The sequence below is a fragment of the Anopheles maculipalpis genome, chromosome 2RL, assembly GCF_943734695.1.
Source record: "Anopheles maculipalpis chromosome 2RL, idAnoMacuDA_375_x, whole genome shotgun sequence".
In the NCBI taxonomy this organism is placed as follows: Eukaryota; Metazoa; Arthropoda; class Insecta; order Diptera; family Culicidae; genus Anopheles; species Anopheles maculipalpis.
Genome location: NC_064871.1, coordinates 94,767,746 through 94,786,514, shown reverse-complemented (window position 1 = coordinate 94,786,514; position 18,769 = coordinate 94,767,746). Strand labels below are relative to the sequence as shown.

The 18,769-nt window shown below is 41.9% G+C and overlaps 3 protein-coding genes across 3 annotated transcripts in view; 1 reads left to right on the top strand and 2 right to left on the bottom strand.

The window, feature by feature from the left end:
* The window catches only part of LOC126568338 (protein draper), a 305,035-nt gene that overhangs the window by 194,897 nt on the left and 91,369 nt on the right, over positions 1–18,769 (bottom strand). The window lies entirely within an intron of this gene.
* Positions 1–18,769, bottom strand: part of LOC126567853 (catenin delta-2) — a 151,825-nt gene that overhangs the window by 47,040 nt on the left and 86,016 nt on the right. The window lies entirely within an intron of this gene.
* LOC126568651 (uncharacterized) overlaps positions 1–18,769 on the top strand; it is a 64,080-nt gene that overhangs the window by 16,585 nt on the left and 28,726 nt on the right. The window contains exons 2-10 of the mRNA XM_050225165.1: positions 2,781–3,102; positions 3,414–3,471; positions 5,083–5,216; positions 7,173–7,346; positions 10,284–11,450; positions 13,404–14,578; positions 14,651–14,949; positions 15,028–15,159; positions 15,241–15,294. Coding sequence (XP_050081122.1) covers positions 2,781–3,102; positions 3,414–3,471; positions 5,083–5,216; positions 7,173–7,346; positions 10,284–11,450; positions 13,404–14,578; positions 14,651–14,949; positions 15,028–15,159; positions 15,241–15,294 — 3,515 coding nt within the window. The remainder of the gene's footprint in view (positions 1–2,780; positions 3,103–3,413; positions 3,472–5,082; positions 5,217–7,172; positions 7,347–10,283; positions 11,451–13,403; positions 14,579–14,650; positions 14,950–15,027; positions 15,160–15,240; positions 15,295–18,769) is intronic.

Sequence of the window (18,769 nt, the reverse complement as noted above, 5' to 3'; positions counted from 1 at the left end):
CAGATTTTATGGTCGGGCAGCAGCAGCTCAACAGCAGTCAGCAATAAGCAAATGGAATACGTACCCGTATGACAAATGAAGAAAACCGATGTGAAAATACGCAAATTAGTCGTGCGTCCAAAGTGCGTCCTGTCCTTTCTTCGTGTGTTTTATTTTATTGCCATCACCTCTTAAACACACACTCCCTTTTCCAAACATCGTCACCACGAACGATTTTATTGCCATCAGTTGTGAAATTAGCACACAAGCAAACGTGATTTATGGCATATTTGAATGTGCTCCGGTCGCGCGGTTACTTTCGATAGGATCAATCGCGCCTGAATTGATGTGCAAAATCCATGTCCCCGGGGTGGAAAATTAAACCGTCCCGATAGTGTGCGCTTCTGTTTTGAAGTTTTGTCACACTTTCACCGTTTAGAGAGATAGCGGCGCACAAGTAACAACCACAAGCGCTTTATCGCGCTGTGGTTTTGTCTCCATGTCTGGTGCGGGAACTTAACTCTTTCAGTTGCAGGTCGTTGAGCAACTCGAGTGTGCGGCTGACAGTCAATTAATAGGATTGCATTTATCGAAAATTAAAATCTCACCAATAATTTAAAGCGCCCACCGAACACCACATTTACACGCGGGGGGAAGACTGTACTTTTGCCTTTGTACGTCCTTGTGGACGTGTCCGTTGCAGATGGAGCACAAGAACAACTAAACTGAAGAGAAAAAAAAACACCAGCAAACAGAGTAAGAGTTCGTAGTCGTCTATCGATTATACAAACATCCATTAAGGAATCGAGTCTCTCTGGTACAGGAAAGCGAAGAAAACCTGCCCATCCTGTGAAGGAAGACGTTGGACGACGGAGCGTATTTTTAGACCCGCGTTAAATGTCCGATCGATTAGCCGATTGTTGTACGACAGCGTCAACCTTCATATATGCTGCTGCTGGGTGGGATAGGCAAGATGAAGAAAATAGACCGTTTTTGCATAATGGAAAAAAATTGAGCACGTTTTTATTTTTGCTCTATTGAAGCAAAAGGGTTGAGAACGTTTTCTCTCTTTTTTTTCACCTTTTGGTTATCGATATCGGCAGTTGCGATTTGCGACACATTTAAACTGGGACATCTGAATAATAAGTCTTTGCGACTCCTCTTCAATAATCCAGAGCTTGCAATTTTTTTTGTAGTGACAGCTCAACAACTTAAGACTTTATCTGCTATGTCCAGAACGCACTCGAAATCAGATAATTGAGAAAATGGCGAACTATTGAGAATTTTAGCTAGAAATCTGTATTTTTTGGATAGTTTTTGTCCAGCCATTCGAGCCATCGAACGACTGCCGTAAGGTAGTTTAATCAGAACATGCTACCACAACTGAAAAAGGGTGTCTTGGTCAGCTTGGATACAGAACTAGGCAGCGTCTTAAAGCCACCAAACGTCAGAACACTCAAAGAATTTTGAGAAGTCATCATAGATATAAAATTCTGTGTTTCTCTTGGACTAGTTGGAAGTTCTTTCAATATCCTATTTGGATAACCTTTGATACTCATCTATCTAATAATCGGTAAGCTATTCCACTGTATTATTCATGAACTTTCACCTTGTACTTTTGCTGCACATGTGTTCTTCTGGTACACGCGCACACATGTCCTCTATCGAAAGCAAAAACACAGGAACGAACAATAATGTGTTCCACAGTGCAATTTTTTACACGATGCAAATCACTGCTCTCTACAACGTCGGCTAGCGATTGAGCGACGGATGGGAGGCCGGACCTGATTCTATGTGTACAAATTTCCCATCCCACGGCCTTCGGCGCACGTCAGATGTTCGGACCTGGTTTAATAGGTCGCCTTCAAGCTAATGGGGAGGAGGACGAGAGCCAAACGACGACGCATCGCACATCCATAATACTGGCAACGGGGGGAAAAAAAGGCGAAGAAAACAGGGCGGGCGTGCAAAGGTGTTTGAAAATGCGCCGAAGGAACGATTATGACGGCGTGTGTGAGGCCGTGGGAGGCAGATGCTGGTTGTGCTGTAGCGCGTCTGGTGGTGAATCCAGCATGCGAGAGAGGGTGTGAGCACGCTGTTGTGCTAGTTATTAGTTGCAAGTGCAAGTGCAAGTGCAAGGGCAAGCGTGTTAACGCAAGGCGAACACGCCTGTTCTCGTGTGGTTCGCCATTATTAATTGTGCGTTCTCGTGGGGTTCGATGTGTTTTCTCACTTGCACTTGCCTTTGTCTGCTTTGTGTATGACTATGTTTAGAAGGAAGCTCACAGCAATAAAGTTTATTTTATAGTTTTACTCTGCTATTATTACCTCGTACATTTTTAGCTTTTTTTTGTCTTGCTTTCAGTTAGGTAGTCATTTTTTGAGTTTTTTACTAGTTATTTTTTTATATTTTACTTATAGATTTAGCCATTTATTTTTTAATTACTGTGTGAGTTAGTTAATTATTTACTGTTCACAATCAGGAGTATCCACTCTTTACACACTATTTTCCAGCACATCACCAAAAATTTCCTCCATCACACACACACTCATTCCTTTCTTCACCGCTTTTATTAACTTATCTCTTTCCTTTGCAAGAAAAAATCCTTATCCTTCCCCTCTACTAATGTTCTTATGTGTTGTGTTGTGGGCTGCTAGACAAGACTTTTATATTTTATATTTATTCCATTCTTTTCTTTCGTTAACTTTCCAAATTATTTGTTGTCCATTCAATTTTGTGACAACGGCTTCGTGCTTCTTCCAAATACCACGCCCCGCTATGGAACGGCGAACGACCCTAGGTCTCCCGTACACAATCCAACTAGCCGCATCCCGACAACCCAGAATGGCAGTGCCGGATCCCCCCGGCAGCAACAGCAACCACACAATGCACAGCAGCAGCAACAGCAGACACAGCAGCCGAGGCCACAAACGCTGACGCCGACGCGGGAATCCGCTGCCAATGGGTCGATGGCGATGCAGACGCTCGTCCTGACGGTGAACAAGGATGCGACCGGGTACGGCATGAAGGTGTCCGGCGATAAGCCCGTGTTCGTGGAGAGCGTTAAACCGGGCGGTGCGGCACGGCGGGCTGGGTTAATGCCGGACGATATGATACTGAAGGTAATGCCGTGTGGAATGTGTCGCTTTTTTGTGTTTTTGTAGTTTTTTTTTGTATAAGCCATAATTCGAACTTTAAGTTCATGTGTTAAAAACAAAAGTCGAGTGTAAAGTTTGCACCTTGTAATATTTGCTTTCCGTTTGCAGTAAGTTAATCTTGTTTTATTTTGTTTTGAAATGTTTTATTTTCATCGCATTCCTCCACCGGCGCGGCACCACACACGACATCGGAATTTGATTTTTCCCTGCCGTTCGCGACTGATGCCCCAAAATCAACAACATCTTCCGACACCTCGCGCCATCTCCACCATCAGGTCAATGGAACATCCGTGCGAGCATTAACCCACACCTACGTTGTGGAACTGATCAAAGGTAATACGAAATGCAGTGTGTGGTATGATGATGAAGGGAGTGCACAAGAAACTGGTGAAACAATAAACAAAATTAAGCGCACTATTCACAATCGGCGGCCACTGGTTGCGAGCACGGGTCGTCTTCATCTGGAACGCACCGCTAGTTATCATCATTCCCTTTATAAAACTTCGGTTCTATTCGGCACCCTTATTCTTTACCCTTAGCAACGCTTCAATCCATCCCACAATGACATATACACCACTCACACGCACATAATTCGTACAGTATTAGTAGAATTAGTAGTAGAACTAAGTAAGCACGTTAGTTCGTTTAAGAATATTCTACTTAAGAGATATTAGAAAAGACTTATTTTGCATTTTGAAAATACAAATCGATTAGCTAGATGAAAAGTGCTGCTCTGCTCTGTCATAAAGCCTTGGTTTCCTAAATTTTGAAAACATTTCCTTTTATCTAAAATTATTATGCCACCCCCTGTATCGTACGTTAGCATATATGGAGAGTCTTTTCTTAATATTATAGCGTTTTATCAATTTTCATACTCAAATTCTCGATCGCTTTTGGATCATTGTTTTCACGGACCACATTTCGAATCTCAGTTTTTTTTTCTGTGGGAAAATAGTCCAATACTCTACAAATCCGCGCTCTTTACCCGTTGGCATGGAACCAACCGTTTGAATGGGAGGGAAAATGTAAACAATCGATCGCGCTACTGAAGCTAGTTGATCGGCAAATTTCACATCATCACGACCACGGGACCTAGATCGGGCAATGCTCGCTGTGTGTCTCTCCAGTGTTATATTGTATTTCAATCATTTCCATTTTCCCTAACCTCAGTTATTGATTTTTGATCTTGAGCATAAAATGGTCTAATAATTTTCAACAATAAATTTTAAAAAATACTGCAATTGCTTTACATTTTGAATGATTTTAGCATCAAAAACAATAAAGATATCATTGCCAGTACTGTCCAAAAATTAAGTTACATGTTTTGGAAAACTTTTGGTCTACTCCAAATTCCTTAAACCCTGTCCCGAGCTGGAGGCCCAACTTTGGAGTTTTATAATGTTTGAATGCATTATCCAATATCAGTTCATTATTCTGACGAAACTTACGTTCACTCTTTTTTTTTTTGGAGTACGGTTACTTGGCTACGATTTCTGGGTTAACTCCTGCAGTTTTTCAGTAATGTGTATGTCAAAATAGCAATTAGTAAATGTGATTTGGTACCAACAAAAAAGTGACTTTAAAATGTACTGAGGTTAAGCTTGTTGGATAAACGACTATTGTCAAGTTGTTATTTGTTCTTATCAACCCATCTTACAAGGTAATTCCTGAAAAGTAAAGCTGCCTCGCTGTGTCAGGCTTAACGTTTCAATTTGTACTAAAAAAACCTTTATTAAGTTATGGAACTTTTTGATTAAAATTGCCATTGTTTGTCTTACAGAATTGGCTATTGACTTCCGCCTGTTTTGAATAGCTTTTCCCCAATACAACCCCTCTCATAAAACGCACCTACTATTTTCATTGATCAGTTGACACGGTGTGTGGTGTACCGCATAGTAAAACTCGTTCTTCTTGCTTCTTTCTCTGTGTGTGTTTACTCTACAGCATCGGACACCGTTGAGCTAACCGTGCAGCGTGGCAGCAACAGAATGCAGCGACCATCGCCATCGACCAACTCCATCGCCCCGATGACGCCGGTTGCGCAACGGAACAGCATCACCGCTCCACAGCCCGTTGATGTAAGTAGTGTACCGCCGCCAGCAGCGCATGATTATGCTGCAGTCGCTGGCATTACTAAATGACCCGAATGAACCATTACAACAATCCAGAATGAAGTTAAACACATTTCCAACCGCAAGCAAGGATTAATTGAAATTCAAGTCACCAGCGCGCGCTCCCAAAAAGTTAAAAGCCCCGCTCGACCGACCGTAGTTTTCTCGCAATTCCGAATCGTTTATTCAACTCATTCTCACCACCACCGCTCAGCCCGACCGGATCTGCTCAGGATCGTTCATTTTTCCACGAATTTACTCCATCATCGATCGAAAAATGTCAAGATCATCGGGAGAGCATCTTTGGCTGTGATCTCTGCTGTTGCTGATGCTATGGCCTGGCTCGCCTGACCAGTGGTGTGTGGTTAGCGTTTTCCTTTCGATTGGTCTAAAAATATTTCCAATCTTCTTCCCAATGTGCGCGCCGGGGGGTGTCGCTTGCATGCCAAAAGAACCAAAAGCGGAAGAAGGTAAAATGGTAGCAAACGTTTTTTGCTTCTACTGCCCAGAATATGTGTCCCTTCTCATCATCATCCTTCCTTCGATCCGATTTGCTTGGAACAGGCCAGGAGAGCGATGCTAATTTCTTCTGCCATCACATTATTTCTGGTCGCTTCCAAAACCAGGGATCCATCACACACACACCCCCGTAGTGGCGACTATTCGTGGCGATGGTCTAAACGCGCCGGGGATATTGGGGCATACATGTGTACGATCGCGATATTGAATCACGTTATTTCGGGATTTTTCATCCATTTTTTGTTGCCACACTTTCTCTCCGGTATCAACGACAAGTTGGTGGAATCATCAAGAATTTTGGCGAACACTGTTGTGGGCCCGTGCGGACACTGGAGGAATGTTAAGTTTTGTGAACTGTGTGTGGTTTTTTCTTTGCTGTTTCTGCAAATTGAGGTTAAAATAAAAGGGCAGCAAATGGGCGCAGGAGAGAGATAAAAGATTGATCCTTTTAGCTAAAGAAAAGCGCGAGATGCGTCGTTTGAATGGGTAATTGGAAATTACCAAGTAAAAGACTCTTCATCTTGGGAGTTCTTTAAATTGTCCAGATATTTTCTGCACCCGTACATTAATAATTCAATTTGGACACATTTTGTATGGATTTTAATAGTCAGGCGCCGGTTTTCACACGGCAGGACCGGGATTCAAAGCACATCAAGACCGTTTCTGCCCAGTGAAGACTTTCCAACTACGCGATATCAGCAAGTTTAGTAAGGCATTCGATGGCCGGATTCAAAGCCTCAATAAATAAATGAAAAATTCGATGACCGGCGAGTCCCCAGACGTTAAGCCGTGAAGAAGAAAGGCAGTAATTTAATTTTATTTTTAATTGAATAATAATTTGTGATGAATCAGATTTGAAATCTAGCAGTATCTTTTCGAATGTCTTCCTTTTGGAACAAATTTGCCCCTGAATACAAATGTTCACCTAGGAAAATCCTCAGAATTCCTTGAAGATGGTCTAACTGGACACTTGACAGGAAGTATTGGGCAAATATATTTCAGTCCTAATATTGTTGAAGGAATTGCATTTGAAATACGAAATGTTTTTGTCGAGCATATCTTGAGCAGTGTCCCGGAATGTTTCAAAGATTTATTTGTCTGTCTCGGAAAAGGTTTTTTTTTTGGGAAAGCTGTATTGTTTCTTGCCACAGATCTAGTATTTCCTTCCTCTTGTCTTAGGCTTGGTAAGGTCCGATCCCCTTGTGTGCAGACCGGCGGCGCTCTTGACTCAATTTTCGGTACACCTGTTATCTAGTATCACTCTGCAAACGATCAGGAGGAAAATGAAAAGGCGATTACATTTATTTTATTTTTTATAATATTCATCATGTTGAACAAGTATGTAGTATAGAAATACCTCTGACTACATTATAATTCCCTTCTCCTATTTTATCTTCAATTTAGTGTGCAAAGCAACGGGAGATGGAGGTACACAAAATTAACACGCTACAGATGATGCTCGAGCAGGTGAAGATAAACCGTGATAATCTTATCGCCAGCAACAAATCGGAAGAGGTAGCCCGGGCCGACGCGACGATCCAGAAGCTAGAGAAGGAGCTGCAACAGATGCTTGGCGAAGTAACGTATTTCAGTTCCCTCTATACTACTTTTATGTTTCCATCTCGTTTAAAGTTTTTCCAACTCCTTGTACCATTCGTTTCGATCCCTTTCCTGTTTGATACCTCATTGGTTTAATAGTTTTCTTCTACTTTTCGTCTATAAAAATCGAAACAAATCACACGCCAACATCTTTCACCTGGCTAGACGGGGGCTGTGGGGGATGCACATGGTGTTTGTTGGGGTGTTTTTTTTCTTCTCTGAATTGTATTTCGCACAATCACCTTTTAGCCTCTGTCTCTTTTACTGAATATTTGTGCACTATTCCATTCGTGGTTCAAGGAGATACGTTGTGTTGTTGCTATTATGAAGAAACCACTTTACCACTGCGCGGTGTAGTTACATGTGGTTGTTGTTCTACATGTTATGTTTGTAAAACTACTCGCTCATTACCCTGCACCGACTTGGAATGGGGTTTTTGTGTTTCACTCAGTGCTGTGGTTTCCATTGTGCGGTGAAGGTTTGTTTTTCTTGGCGTTCTTTTCTTTCCTTTTTTCCCCGAAAACGATGTTTTCCCGCCGTTTTGCTAAGGTGCACGTGTTGCGCATCCCACCCATTACTTTGGTTGTTTGGGAAAATATATTTCCGTGATAAACGATCGATCGATGCGATTATTTCTTCATCGTTTATCGAGCGATTTAATAATGCATTTTGTGCTGTGTTTATGTTTCTTTTTCCATGTATGTTAGTATGTATGTTGCTCTCGATGTTGGGTATGTATTATTTGGTGGTGCATTTTGGTTAACTGTTTTACCGAGTACGAGCGACACTGTCACTGCAATAACCAATCACACCGCTCGCAATCACATTCAATCATTTTCGAGGGTTAAAACACAACATTAACTCAAACCATTCTAAAGCTGTGACACAACAGTAAAAACGTTTCCGAAGCGCTTTTGGTTTCTTTTTGGATCATTTTAACAATTTCATCTGGCCTACGATTGGTCTACTGTTTTGTGTGTTCTAATTCAAACTTGTTTGTTTTGAGAGGGTACGAAGGACAGGTTTGGTGTGTTAAGAATTGATTTTATTTTAGTATTTATACGTTTTACGTTAAATGGAAATTCAAAGTTATTTAAAAAATTTAATTTATAAATTTTATCGAGTATTATATATTAAGAATTAAATTTACACATCATTCTTCCTCCGGCCCCCCCAATACGACTCTTTTGAATCAAGCAAACAAAACAAACAAAACATACATACGCATACTCTGCAGCTTAATGTTCCATCCTTAAGTGGCCATTAAATTAATCCTTCACGGTTCATCAAAATGCATGACGGCATTTTACACACGATACGCACTACCACTATTCAACTATATCTCAAAAGACATTTTGTTTTCCTTTCCTCATGAAAATCATGAGTCACACGGTACAACTTGGCGCAAAATGCAAATGATGCAGTTGCAACGATTTCTTCACCTTATAAAAAGGTTATCCAGAAGCCAAATGGCTTTAAAAACGAATGCCTTAAAAGGTCAACCATGTCCTGCTTTTACAAGTGGGGTTTCTTATGCAGTTTCTAAGCGTTGGGATGGCAAAAGACAAAAAAAGAAACGACAACACTCCACACTCCTATGCAGAAACTTTACATTTATGTTTGCTTTGCTTTATTTTGTTTGTTTTTGTGCTCGCCTCGTGTTGCATTTTTGTTTGTTCCTCGCGCTATAAGGTTATCACCGTTATGAGCATTTTATCATATGCGTATTGTGCGGCATAAAAATATTTAATTTTCTCCTCGCATTTATTCGATGGGTTTGTGAAACGAATGCTCGTAGAAGTTTGTTTTGTTTTTCCTTATTCCTTTCGGAACGGTTTGAAGATGTACGTTAGTAGATGTTTCTTTCTCCATATTGTTACAATTTTGATTTATCAAGTAGAAATATGGAAACAATTATCGAATTCGATTATTGCACTGTTTTATTTTTGTTTGATTTACATTTTTTCGGAATGTTGTTTTTTTTTTAATTAATGTTTACATTTTATGCATTTCGTAATAGGTATTTAGATAATTTCTATTAGGATTGTTGAATGAAACTTTCAGTATTTAAGATATGTTCATTTGCTAATTAGTGTTAGATATTTCTAGGGATGCTAATTTTTGTAAAACAAAGCATTTCTTCAAATATTTCCTATTTAATTGTATTCGACACAATTTTTCCAGATCTCATTACAATATAGAAATAGTGAATCGTTTATATTTTTAAATTTAATTCTGTAGTATGATGGCTTGACGCCATATTGTGAAAACATAGTAGTTAAAAATGACCAGGTCTTCACATGAGGGCACAAAATCTGACGTATATTAAAGATTTAATTAAAGTATTCACATGGCTGAGCAAATACAACAGCGTTTGTCAGCTGCTCCTGTTCCTTGTATCTCTCAAATAGTTTGCCTCAAATGCGTCTTCATTAACAATATGCTATTGTGGTGTGGTGTCTCCTTTTATCGGTTACTGGCACGACAATACCACACCCTAATTCCTTCGATATCTTTTCTTCTCCTCGCAATCTTACGTCCACCTTCTTGTTACCATTTACCACCACCACTTATGTACCTTCATTATCACATTGGTTTCGAGGATTTCTAATTCATATTTAATTTCCTTTTTTATTTTTGGGTCACAATACTGTACTGAATGAATGCATTAAAAAAACAAACAAACAAAATAAACTCCTTCCAAAACACCCCTCAATCTCTCTCTCTCTCACTCTTTCCACAATCCTTCGTATCCTTGATTCTTTCTTGCTCGCTTTCCCTTGCTCATTCGCACCATTCATTCATCGGATGCAACTTCCCTGTTGTGCATCGGTGTTCGGACCCGACCCGATAATGTCCTTGCGACTTTTTCGTCCGTGTGTCGCAACGAATTTTCTCAACGAACAACCTCAACAGCACGGCTCATATCCGGCATTCAGCCCATCGTCGCTCAGCTCACCACCACTGTTTCCGCAACCGCAGCTCCCAAACAGTGGCACTACCACAACGTCGACGCCCGCCTTCCTGTCCCGGTTTCCCCGCTCGCTATCGTCGCTGAGCCTGGGCACGAAGAAGAAATCGTCCGACTCCAAAGAGATAAGCTCACCGGCAGTGGCCACCCTGTTCGGGTCACCCGAGTGCTTTAGCCCAACCGATGGTGGTCCGTTCGCGGGTGGAGGCCTGGCAGGTTCTGGTAGTGCTGCCGGTGCGGGAACACCTACCAAGACGAAGAAGTATAGCGCAAGTAGTGCGGCCGATCATCACCATCACCACCATCTGCACGGAAACCATCATCACATGAATCGATCCGGTCCCTTTGGTGGCAGTGGCAAACAACACCAGCACCAGCAAAGTTTAGACATACCGCCACCACTACCCCAGCGTAACAACATTCCAAAAAAGTCCGAAGATATGGTTGACATGATGATGGTCGGTTCGCGACGCAACATCCTTGTGTCGGATCTGGATCATCAGCTTGTCGCACAGGACACGTCCAGTCTGCATTCGGCCGGATCTTCCGGGTCGGCCAGCTCGAAAGCTAGCAGCGGTGGTGGCAAATCGTCGCGTGGCAAGAAAAAGAATGGCGGTTCACACAATAATAACAATCATAACAGTAGTAGTAGTGGCGGAGGCAATAAGAACAGTAACGCCAACAACAATACAGCCATGGAGTCTCCGTTAGGCGATGTGAATATGACTAAAGGCAGTATGGCCACGGCAACTAGTACGACAGAGCTGCAGGCAGAACCACCACCCTTGCCACCGCGACAACCTGGCATGCTGGAGGTAGTGAACCAGAATCTCATAATGAACAGCGACAACAATGCTGGTAGTAACTGCACCAACAACGCCTCTACAGGCACACCCAATGGCAATAACAACAACAACAATAACAACGGCAGCAGCGGCATTGGTGGCCGAGGCTCGATCGAGTTGCGCCCACCACCGAACAGTATCAATACGCTGATGAACTATCCACTTATAACGACCTGCACCTCGGTGCGCGACAATATGGCCGCTGCCTTTCCGCTCTCCTACCGCCCGAACATAGTACATCAGATGCAGCAGCATCAACAAACGACCGTAAGTAGTCAAGAAACCGTCCGAAAAAGGGCGGAAGAGGAGGAGAAAGAATTGTGCAAATTAGTAACTTAGTGAGGATAATGTGCGAGTGAAGAAAAAAGCAATAAGCTGTTGTGAATGATGAACGAAGACGTTCCACACGGATGATGGCTCTACTAGGCTCTAGAATACTAAAACCTTACACCTTCTGTACAGTGTGATCTCAACAAACCCTGCCCCAACACTAAACATTACGATCTCTTAGCTCTCCTTTTGGCTATACGCCGGCACTACTACGCACACGCGCATACCAAACACACATATACACTACATGTTGTGCCTCGTCTGCGTTGTACTTGTTGTGTATACAAAGCACAAAACATTAAATTTAGAAGAAAAAAAAAGTTTGAGATGGAGAACTCTATTAATGTTGAGGCTCCCGACTCTACATTGTAGTCGGTATCACCTTATGAGGTCCGTTTAGTAACTTATCCCATCGCTTTTACATACAATTCGCGGGGACGCTTACGGGGGAGGTGTATTTTGTGCCATAACAACTACGAAGTAATGCTGTTCTGTCTATCTGTCTGTCTTGTCTTGTCTTGTCTTTTCTATATCTGTCGAGGTTCGTCGGTTTTGTTTTTCTAGTCTCATCCCTGCATCCTTGCGCTGTACTTTGAGCTTTCCCATTCAAGACCCTTCTTTTCTTTCCCCCTGTTGTACATAGATTTCCGCTTCGTTTGTTTTGGTTTTATTTTACTTATTTATTTTATTGTTGATTTTCTTTTATAATATGTCTTTTTCTTTTTCATTATATGGGTATTTGGTTTGTTTATAGGGCAGATTTTACTACGTGTTTGTGTTCGTGTGTGTGTGTGTGGCCACGAAATGCGTGTGAATGAAGCTGCCTACTGACTCGTAGTCTTGTCGCAGAACTCTGCCGAACAGAAAGAATAATCATCAAATAAACAAGAATTCATAAGATTCGTAATAGTAACTTTGACGGAACACATCTCTCAACTCCGAGCATTGTTTTTGGACACATTTTGAAGCATGCACAATTGCCGGCCTGGTAGTAACGTAGATATGTATTAATGCTTTTATCATAATAACCTGCATGTAGTTTATTAGATGGTTGAATATATAATCTAATCTTAGCACGATTAACCTTTTTTCGTCCAGAAAATAGCATACTCTGCTCAATAACAGCATTGCACGATCTGTGTTCCTTAAGTAATGAGATTTTTTTAGATGTTCAATGTTCGGAGAGCCTTCGATTTCGAGAAACCGGAGTGAGGATTTATCATCCAACTACATGGTATCGATAAGTCTAGTAACCCATCGTATGGCTGGCATGACCGCGGAGGTCGTTAATCCAAGACGAAATAAAAAAGAGTCCTATTTCATCTTTTTGGGTTGTAATTTATGACTCAGAAGGAGAAAATTGTTCAGAATTGTAGTCTAATTTTTCGCGTCTCTATCACTTATTTAGGCAATTTTGAAAACCTGCTCGACCATTTTGAAAAAAAAACAACACTTACGTAAATAAATATAAAAAGTAGTATATTAGAGAAAAAATTTGTATAAATGTTGATCATCGAACTCTCAAAAGTGTGCAAACTTAAAATATATCATTACTTTATGAACACACGCGTGTATAACTTCCAACAAACAATTTCACTTTGGGTGTTTGAGTAGAAATCGCCTATTTTTTATAGTTTGAATTGTGTTTCGAGCGGCTGTATTTCCTTATTATGAGCTAATAAGCATTTTTTGCTTATTTTGTATAAAGCCTCCCTTTCTTTTGCGTAGGGTCACTGTGGGTAAAAAAACATTATGTAAAACATTTCCTTCCCGGAACGAGCCAGGATTGTCTTTATGCTTTCTTGTACATTGATTTCACTATGCTAACAAACAGATTGTAATAGTTCTGGTGCTAACACTTCAATTTTATCTCACCGTGTCACCCGTCAGGCGATGAACCAGCAGCAGCAGGCAGCAGCAGGCGTTAATCAATCCATCAACAAGAAACATCGACGTATTGTGTCCTCACCGGAAAACATCGGTTCGAAAGATTTCGGTATGGTGGGCGATCATCATCATCCGCACCATTACCGGCATCACAAAACGTCGTCCGACTCGTGGGACAAGCGTTCGGAGATAACGCCACCGGGCACGCCGCCTCCACCGTACCTGAGCACCTCGATGACCGGCAGTGGTAGTCCGGGCGGCGGTGTTGGTGGTGGTCATCAGCAACACCATCAGCATCCGCACCATCAGCAGCATGGTGGTGGTCATCTGCATCACCATGAGCACACCACTGCCGGTGATCTGGCAATAGCAAACCCTCTCAGTAGCATTAATAACAACAACCATCACCATCACAACAGTAGCAGCATCGGAAACAATGGCACTACCAATACGACCGGTGGCAACAATAACAACTTTAACAGCATTAACAACAACAACAATGGAGGAAGTCATATGAGCTCCTCTTATCATGCGCATCATCACCATGGACAATCACCAATCGGAGGCACGAATACGGGTAGTACCGTGCCGGGGAGTATCGTGGCAGCGCAAGCTAATGTCGCCCAAAAACCAATCATCTCGATGGAAGACGACGACATTTCGGATCAGGAAAGTTTCATCGAAGAAAATAGTCCCTTCCGGTCGCTAACGCAACTGCTCGAAGCGGAAAAGTCCGTCTATCTGGCCGTGTTCTTGAACTTTGTGCTCACCAACTCCGACCCGTCTGCGCTGCTGTTCTATCTGATCACGATGCTGTACAAGGAGGGTAGCGTGAAGGATATGCGCAAGTGGGCGTACGAGATTCATTCGACATTCCTCGTACCGGGTGCGCCGCTACTGTGTGCGAACGTGGACGAAGCGCTGGCACGCGACATCGACGACGTGCTGCAGAAGGAGAACGACAAGGCGGAAATACTGCGGATGGTGTTTTGGCGCAGTCGACTGAAAGCGAAGGAAACGATCAACCAGCAGCTGCAACAGTTTCAGACGAAGCGTACCGCTGGGTTGGGCACAATGTACGGCCCGAACGATCAGCTGCTGCAAATGGCCAAAGGTGACAAGGTGAAGGAGCAACGAATTATTGACGAAACGCTGCTGCCTAAGCTGCAACAGTATCTGTAAGTATGGCGAATGAATAGAAGGAAGTATATCGGTCTATTTATTGAATGTTTTCTTTTTATTTGTTTTAGTGATGAGCTTGAGCGTGAGTCTCCGAAGGAAGATCCAAAGAAGTCGGCACTATGTTCGGCTCTGTCGACCGTACTGATGCGGTTCTTCGTTACCCGCTACAATCCCGGCGGACCGATCGACAAGGTGCATCACTTCGTTAGCCGCGAGAAAAGCTTCAAAAGCCGGCTTATGACCAAGAACCGGAAGCAAACGATCTGTGGCCACAACTTACACCTGCAGCCGTACTACGAAGTGACGCGGTGCAATCACTGTCAGAACATTCTGTGGGGCGTTAGCCCGCAGGGCTACCATTGCACTAGTAAGTATTCCCCGTAAAAGCGAATGGAACTAAGCATTGCATTTGACCGAAAATTTTGCCATTTCTGTACCATTTTAGACTGCGAATTAAACATCCACCGGGCTTGTGCAAAAGATCTGAACGAATACTGTCCTGGGCCGGCGATACAGAAGAATGACAGCAAAATTACCAAACTTATGGAGAAAATCTCGAGTCGCAATCATCATCAAGGTAAGTTAATTAGAATGCAAATTAATTTAAACGGAGGATTGTGTATTTAATTATTTGTTGTTTTTCTTTTCGGTATTGTAGATAAATCTCGCCGGCATGATGATGATGCGACTGCAGACGACACAACTATTAGTGGTAAGTACAAAACGATGGATAGTTTTGTAGTAGTGTATCAAAATGCGTCAAGCTGTATATCACTAATGGAGTATAAAAAGATGATAAAGTCTTGTTGAAGTTGATCAAGGCTAGGAAAAGAGGTATTGAAAATTCAATGTGTTTAATAAAGGTATATGAAATTATAAGTATATGTCCAGGGTCCAGGCCCGGTGGTCTTGCGTGAGCGCCACCGGTATTCAAAGGACAGGACCGGGGACCGTCAAAACCGCAGAGAGGACTATCACAAGCGCGAGTAAGGTCGTTAAGTCAAGAAGAAGAAGAAATAATAATAAATTTATGGCAATAAATTGCTTACTAATTTTAGTTCTATCGAGAGCTCAGCAATTGGTTAAAACTTTATGTTAACGGATTTATTAGAAAACGTTCTTTAACTGAGGTTTGCTCAGTTTTCTTCCAAAAAATTAAGATACTCAAACTCCCATTAATGCTTTTGGTCAATTTTAATGATGATTAAGAGTATCGAGCCCGAGTAACCGGACTGGGGGATCTGATTCCTTAGGATTTTCTTCAAAATAAAAGTTGAATAGAGCAATCGAAAAATGCTGTGCTAAGTGGAACCTCTTCGCTCAGCAAGAAGACCTTTTTAGGTCTAGTATCAATCATTGAACACAGTTCTGCGGCTGCTTTGGCCATAGCTGATAACACTGGAGGCAGCCACTGATCCTCAAAACCAGCTAAATGTTCTCATTCCCATTGTTCCCCGCAAAAAAATCCCTTTCATATAACTACGAGGTACGTTTAAGTCTGATAAATTATTTGATGGCCAGCATGACCTAGAAGGTCGTTAAACCAAGAAGAAGAATATTTTTTTCATTTTTTTAATTTATTTTCATTTCGAAAGGGACGGCCTAGCCGTATTGCTAATATTTTTTTTGTCATACGAGTGCATAAAAAGCAAGGAAAATCTAAACTTGAGACGCTTGAAAAGAGTTCAAATTCTTGTTCAGTATTTCGAAGTATTCAAGAAATACTCCACGATATTGTGTAACGATGTTTAATTTCATAGAAAATGTTTTTACATATGAATTGTGTCTTTTGCGCTCGATGGCTTGTCACTATGGCTTGTGATGGGTGATACGATTCTTGTACGGATCGACCCGGAGTCGGGTTTGTTCCTATAGGGATTGAGTTCGACCCGTGAATGCAACGAGTTAGGATGGCCCAACAGATGCATCATATGCTTTGCTGCAACTACTGGTCTTCCCAAACTCGTTGGAGTTGAGATTACGACCTGTTCCGCTCTGGTTAACTTTTCTTTGGTTTTTGCTAAATTGCTCTGGTTGACCGATGATATAAAATCAATCCTATGCGCATGTATTATTTTGGTTTGGGCATTTATTCTTAAATCTTCTCCAAAAAGCATGCACCATTTTATAGGACTAGTAGATATGCTTTTTTTTCTTCACTAATAAATAAATAAACAAGCAATACGGTCTGGCCGTCCTTTATGAATAAAAAAATAAATAAATCAATAAAGAAAAATATAAAACGAGAAAAATCGAAAGCAAATCGAAAAGAAATTCGTTGTACTATCAAACTACTTAAACTCTCAATCGAAAGATTACCAACGTAACATAATGCATAATAATAATCGTAATTGACTTGCCCTAGACTTGTCTGTCCATTTTTGGCTCGATCCAATTTTAACCATGTGTGTGTGTGTATGTTTGCACGCACCCGTATTTATGGGAAAAGCTACTTCCATTTCCACGGGCACTTCAACACCATCTCTAACGGAATAGATTTTCTCTACAGTGCGCTTTCGTGTGCAACCGGTTCGCGATTGATCAAAAAAGCATTCACCAGTTTAATTACCTACGCTCTTGCTGCTGCTGGTTGTAGCTTCAAAGCTCGTGGTAATGTGGTAGGGTGGCACACAAGCGTTAGGGACAAAACCACCTTAGAAGGGTTTACGTCATTTTCATGTTTCCGAAGAAGGCACGATCGAGGAACTTGTTAGCCTTCCCGCTTGTTCTCTCACACAATATACCAACTTTCTTAGTGTTAGCGAAACGGCAAACGAATTTGTCACGCCGTAAATGTAGTTTTCGATAAGAGAAGGGTGATCGTCATCGTTATTATCACATACTGCCTCTTGGCCTCAGCGATGCTTTTGCCTGTCTGATGACTAACCTAGCCAAGTTTTCAGCACGTGCGTGTGATGAAGCTCACCTTTTGCTTTATCACTCGCGAAGCTGCACGCGCTGCTGTTCGTAGAGTACGCAGCGAGACATTCCTACATCATCAGCCTCAGATGGTGGTGGAGCACAAGAGAGATTTGTGTGTACACAATCCGTGGGCGAGACTAATCGCTTATACTCGGTGTTTGCAATACATTGCAAACAACTTGCATTGGCTTGTTGATTTTTTACTCTTTTATTTCTTACAAAATACCCTCGTCGAGTGCTGGATAGGGCGCGCAATCGTCTCAATCGCCTCAATCGAAGCATTCTAGTAACAAAACATCAAATCAATTGCATTAATAATTTAAAATCTGCACAACAATAATGCAACGAACCTTTATCAAGAGGCCCTTGAAGCGTGGTAGTTGGTTTGATTGTAGTATCAGCAATGCTCGGGCCATATTGCTTCATCGCCATCGCATTTATGTATACAAAAAGGGCATTTTTTCTTCCTCGGATTGTTCTTAACGCGTACTGTGTGTAGTGTATATTTCCTGGGATTCCACGCAATCTCATCATTCAGCCCGTCTGAATGGTTCGCGATCACAATGTCAAACAGCGATTCACACGGTCTCTCTCTTGCTTACAAGAGCCAAACTTACTCACCTCCACCAGCGTCATCGCACGAAGTAGCTAAGCTTGATTCACAATTTTCTCAACCATTGGAGCGTTGCAGGGTTTACCAAGACAAATTAAGCATGCCTGAAACGATGTGAGTTTCGAGATTACCAGTTTTGTTGACAGTTTCGATCTTAAGATATCTTCTTTTCTTTTTCTTTGGCTCTACTAACCTTGTAAGGGCTTCGACTGCCGTTATTGGGTTCCCTAGACTTTGTTTAAGCCATAGCAGCCGAGGCAGTATTGTAAACTGAGAGGTGGTTCAGATGGGATTCGGTATCCCGGCCTGTAAAGACCGGCATTTTTACCGATTCTGACAACGGACCACCTCCCTGCAAAGCAAAAAAAAAAACAGTGTACTTTTATACTAAAATCAAGGATCAAAGAGTAATTTAATTCCCCCCCCCCCCCCCCCCCCCCCCGATTTAATGATCTCCTTTACTAACTGTATTAATTGCTTTTCATATGAACAGTATTGCTACAGAATCTTCATGACAAAGACAGTTGAGTATATGAAATTCTGAATAGTTTTCATCGTGTGATGATGATTCGTGTGTGTGATGTATTTAAACCTATAAAACCCTGTATTCTCTCGCATACGGCATGGACCCCGCACATAGAGAAACACGGCG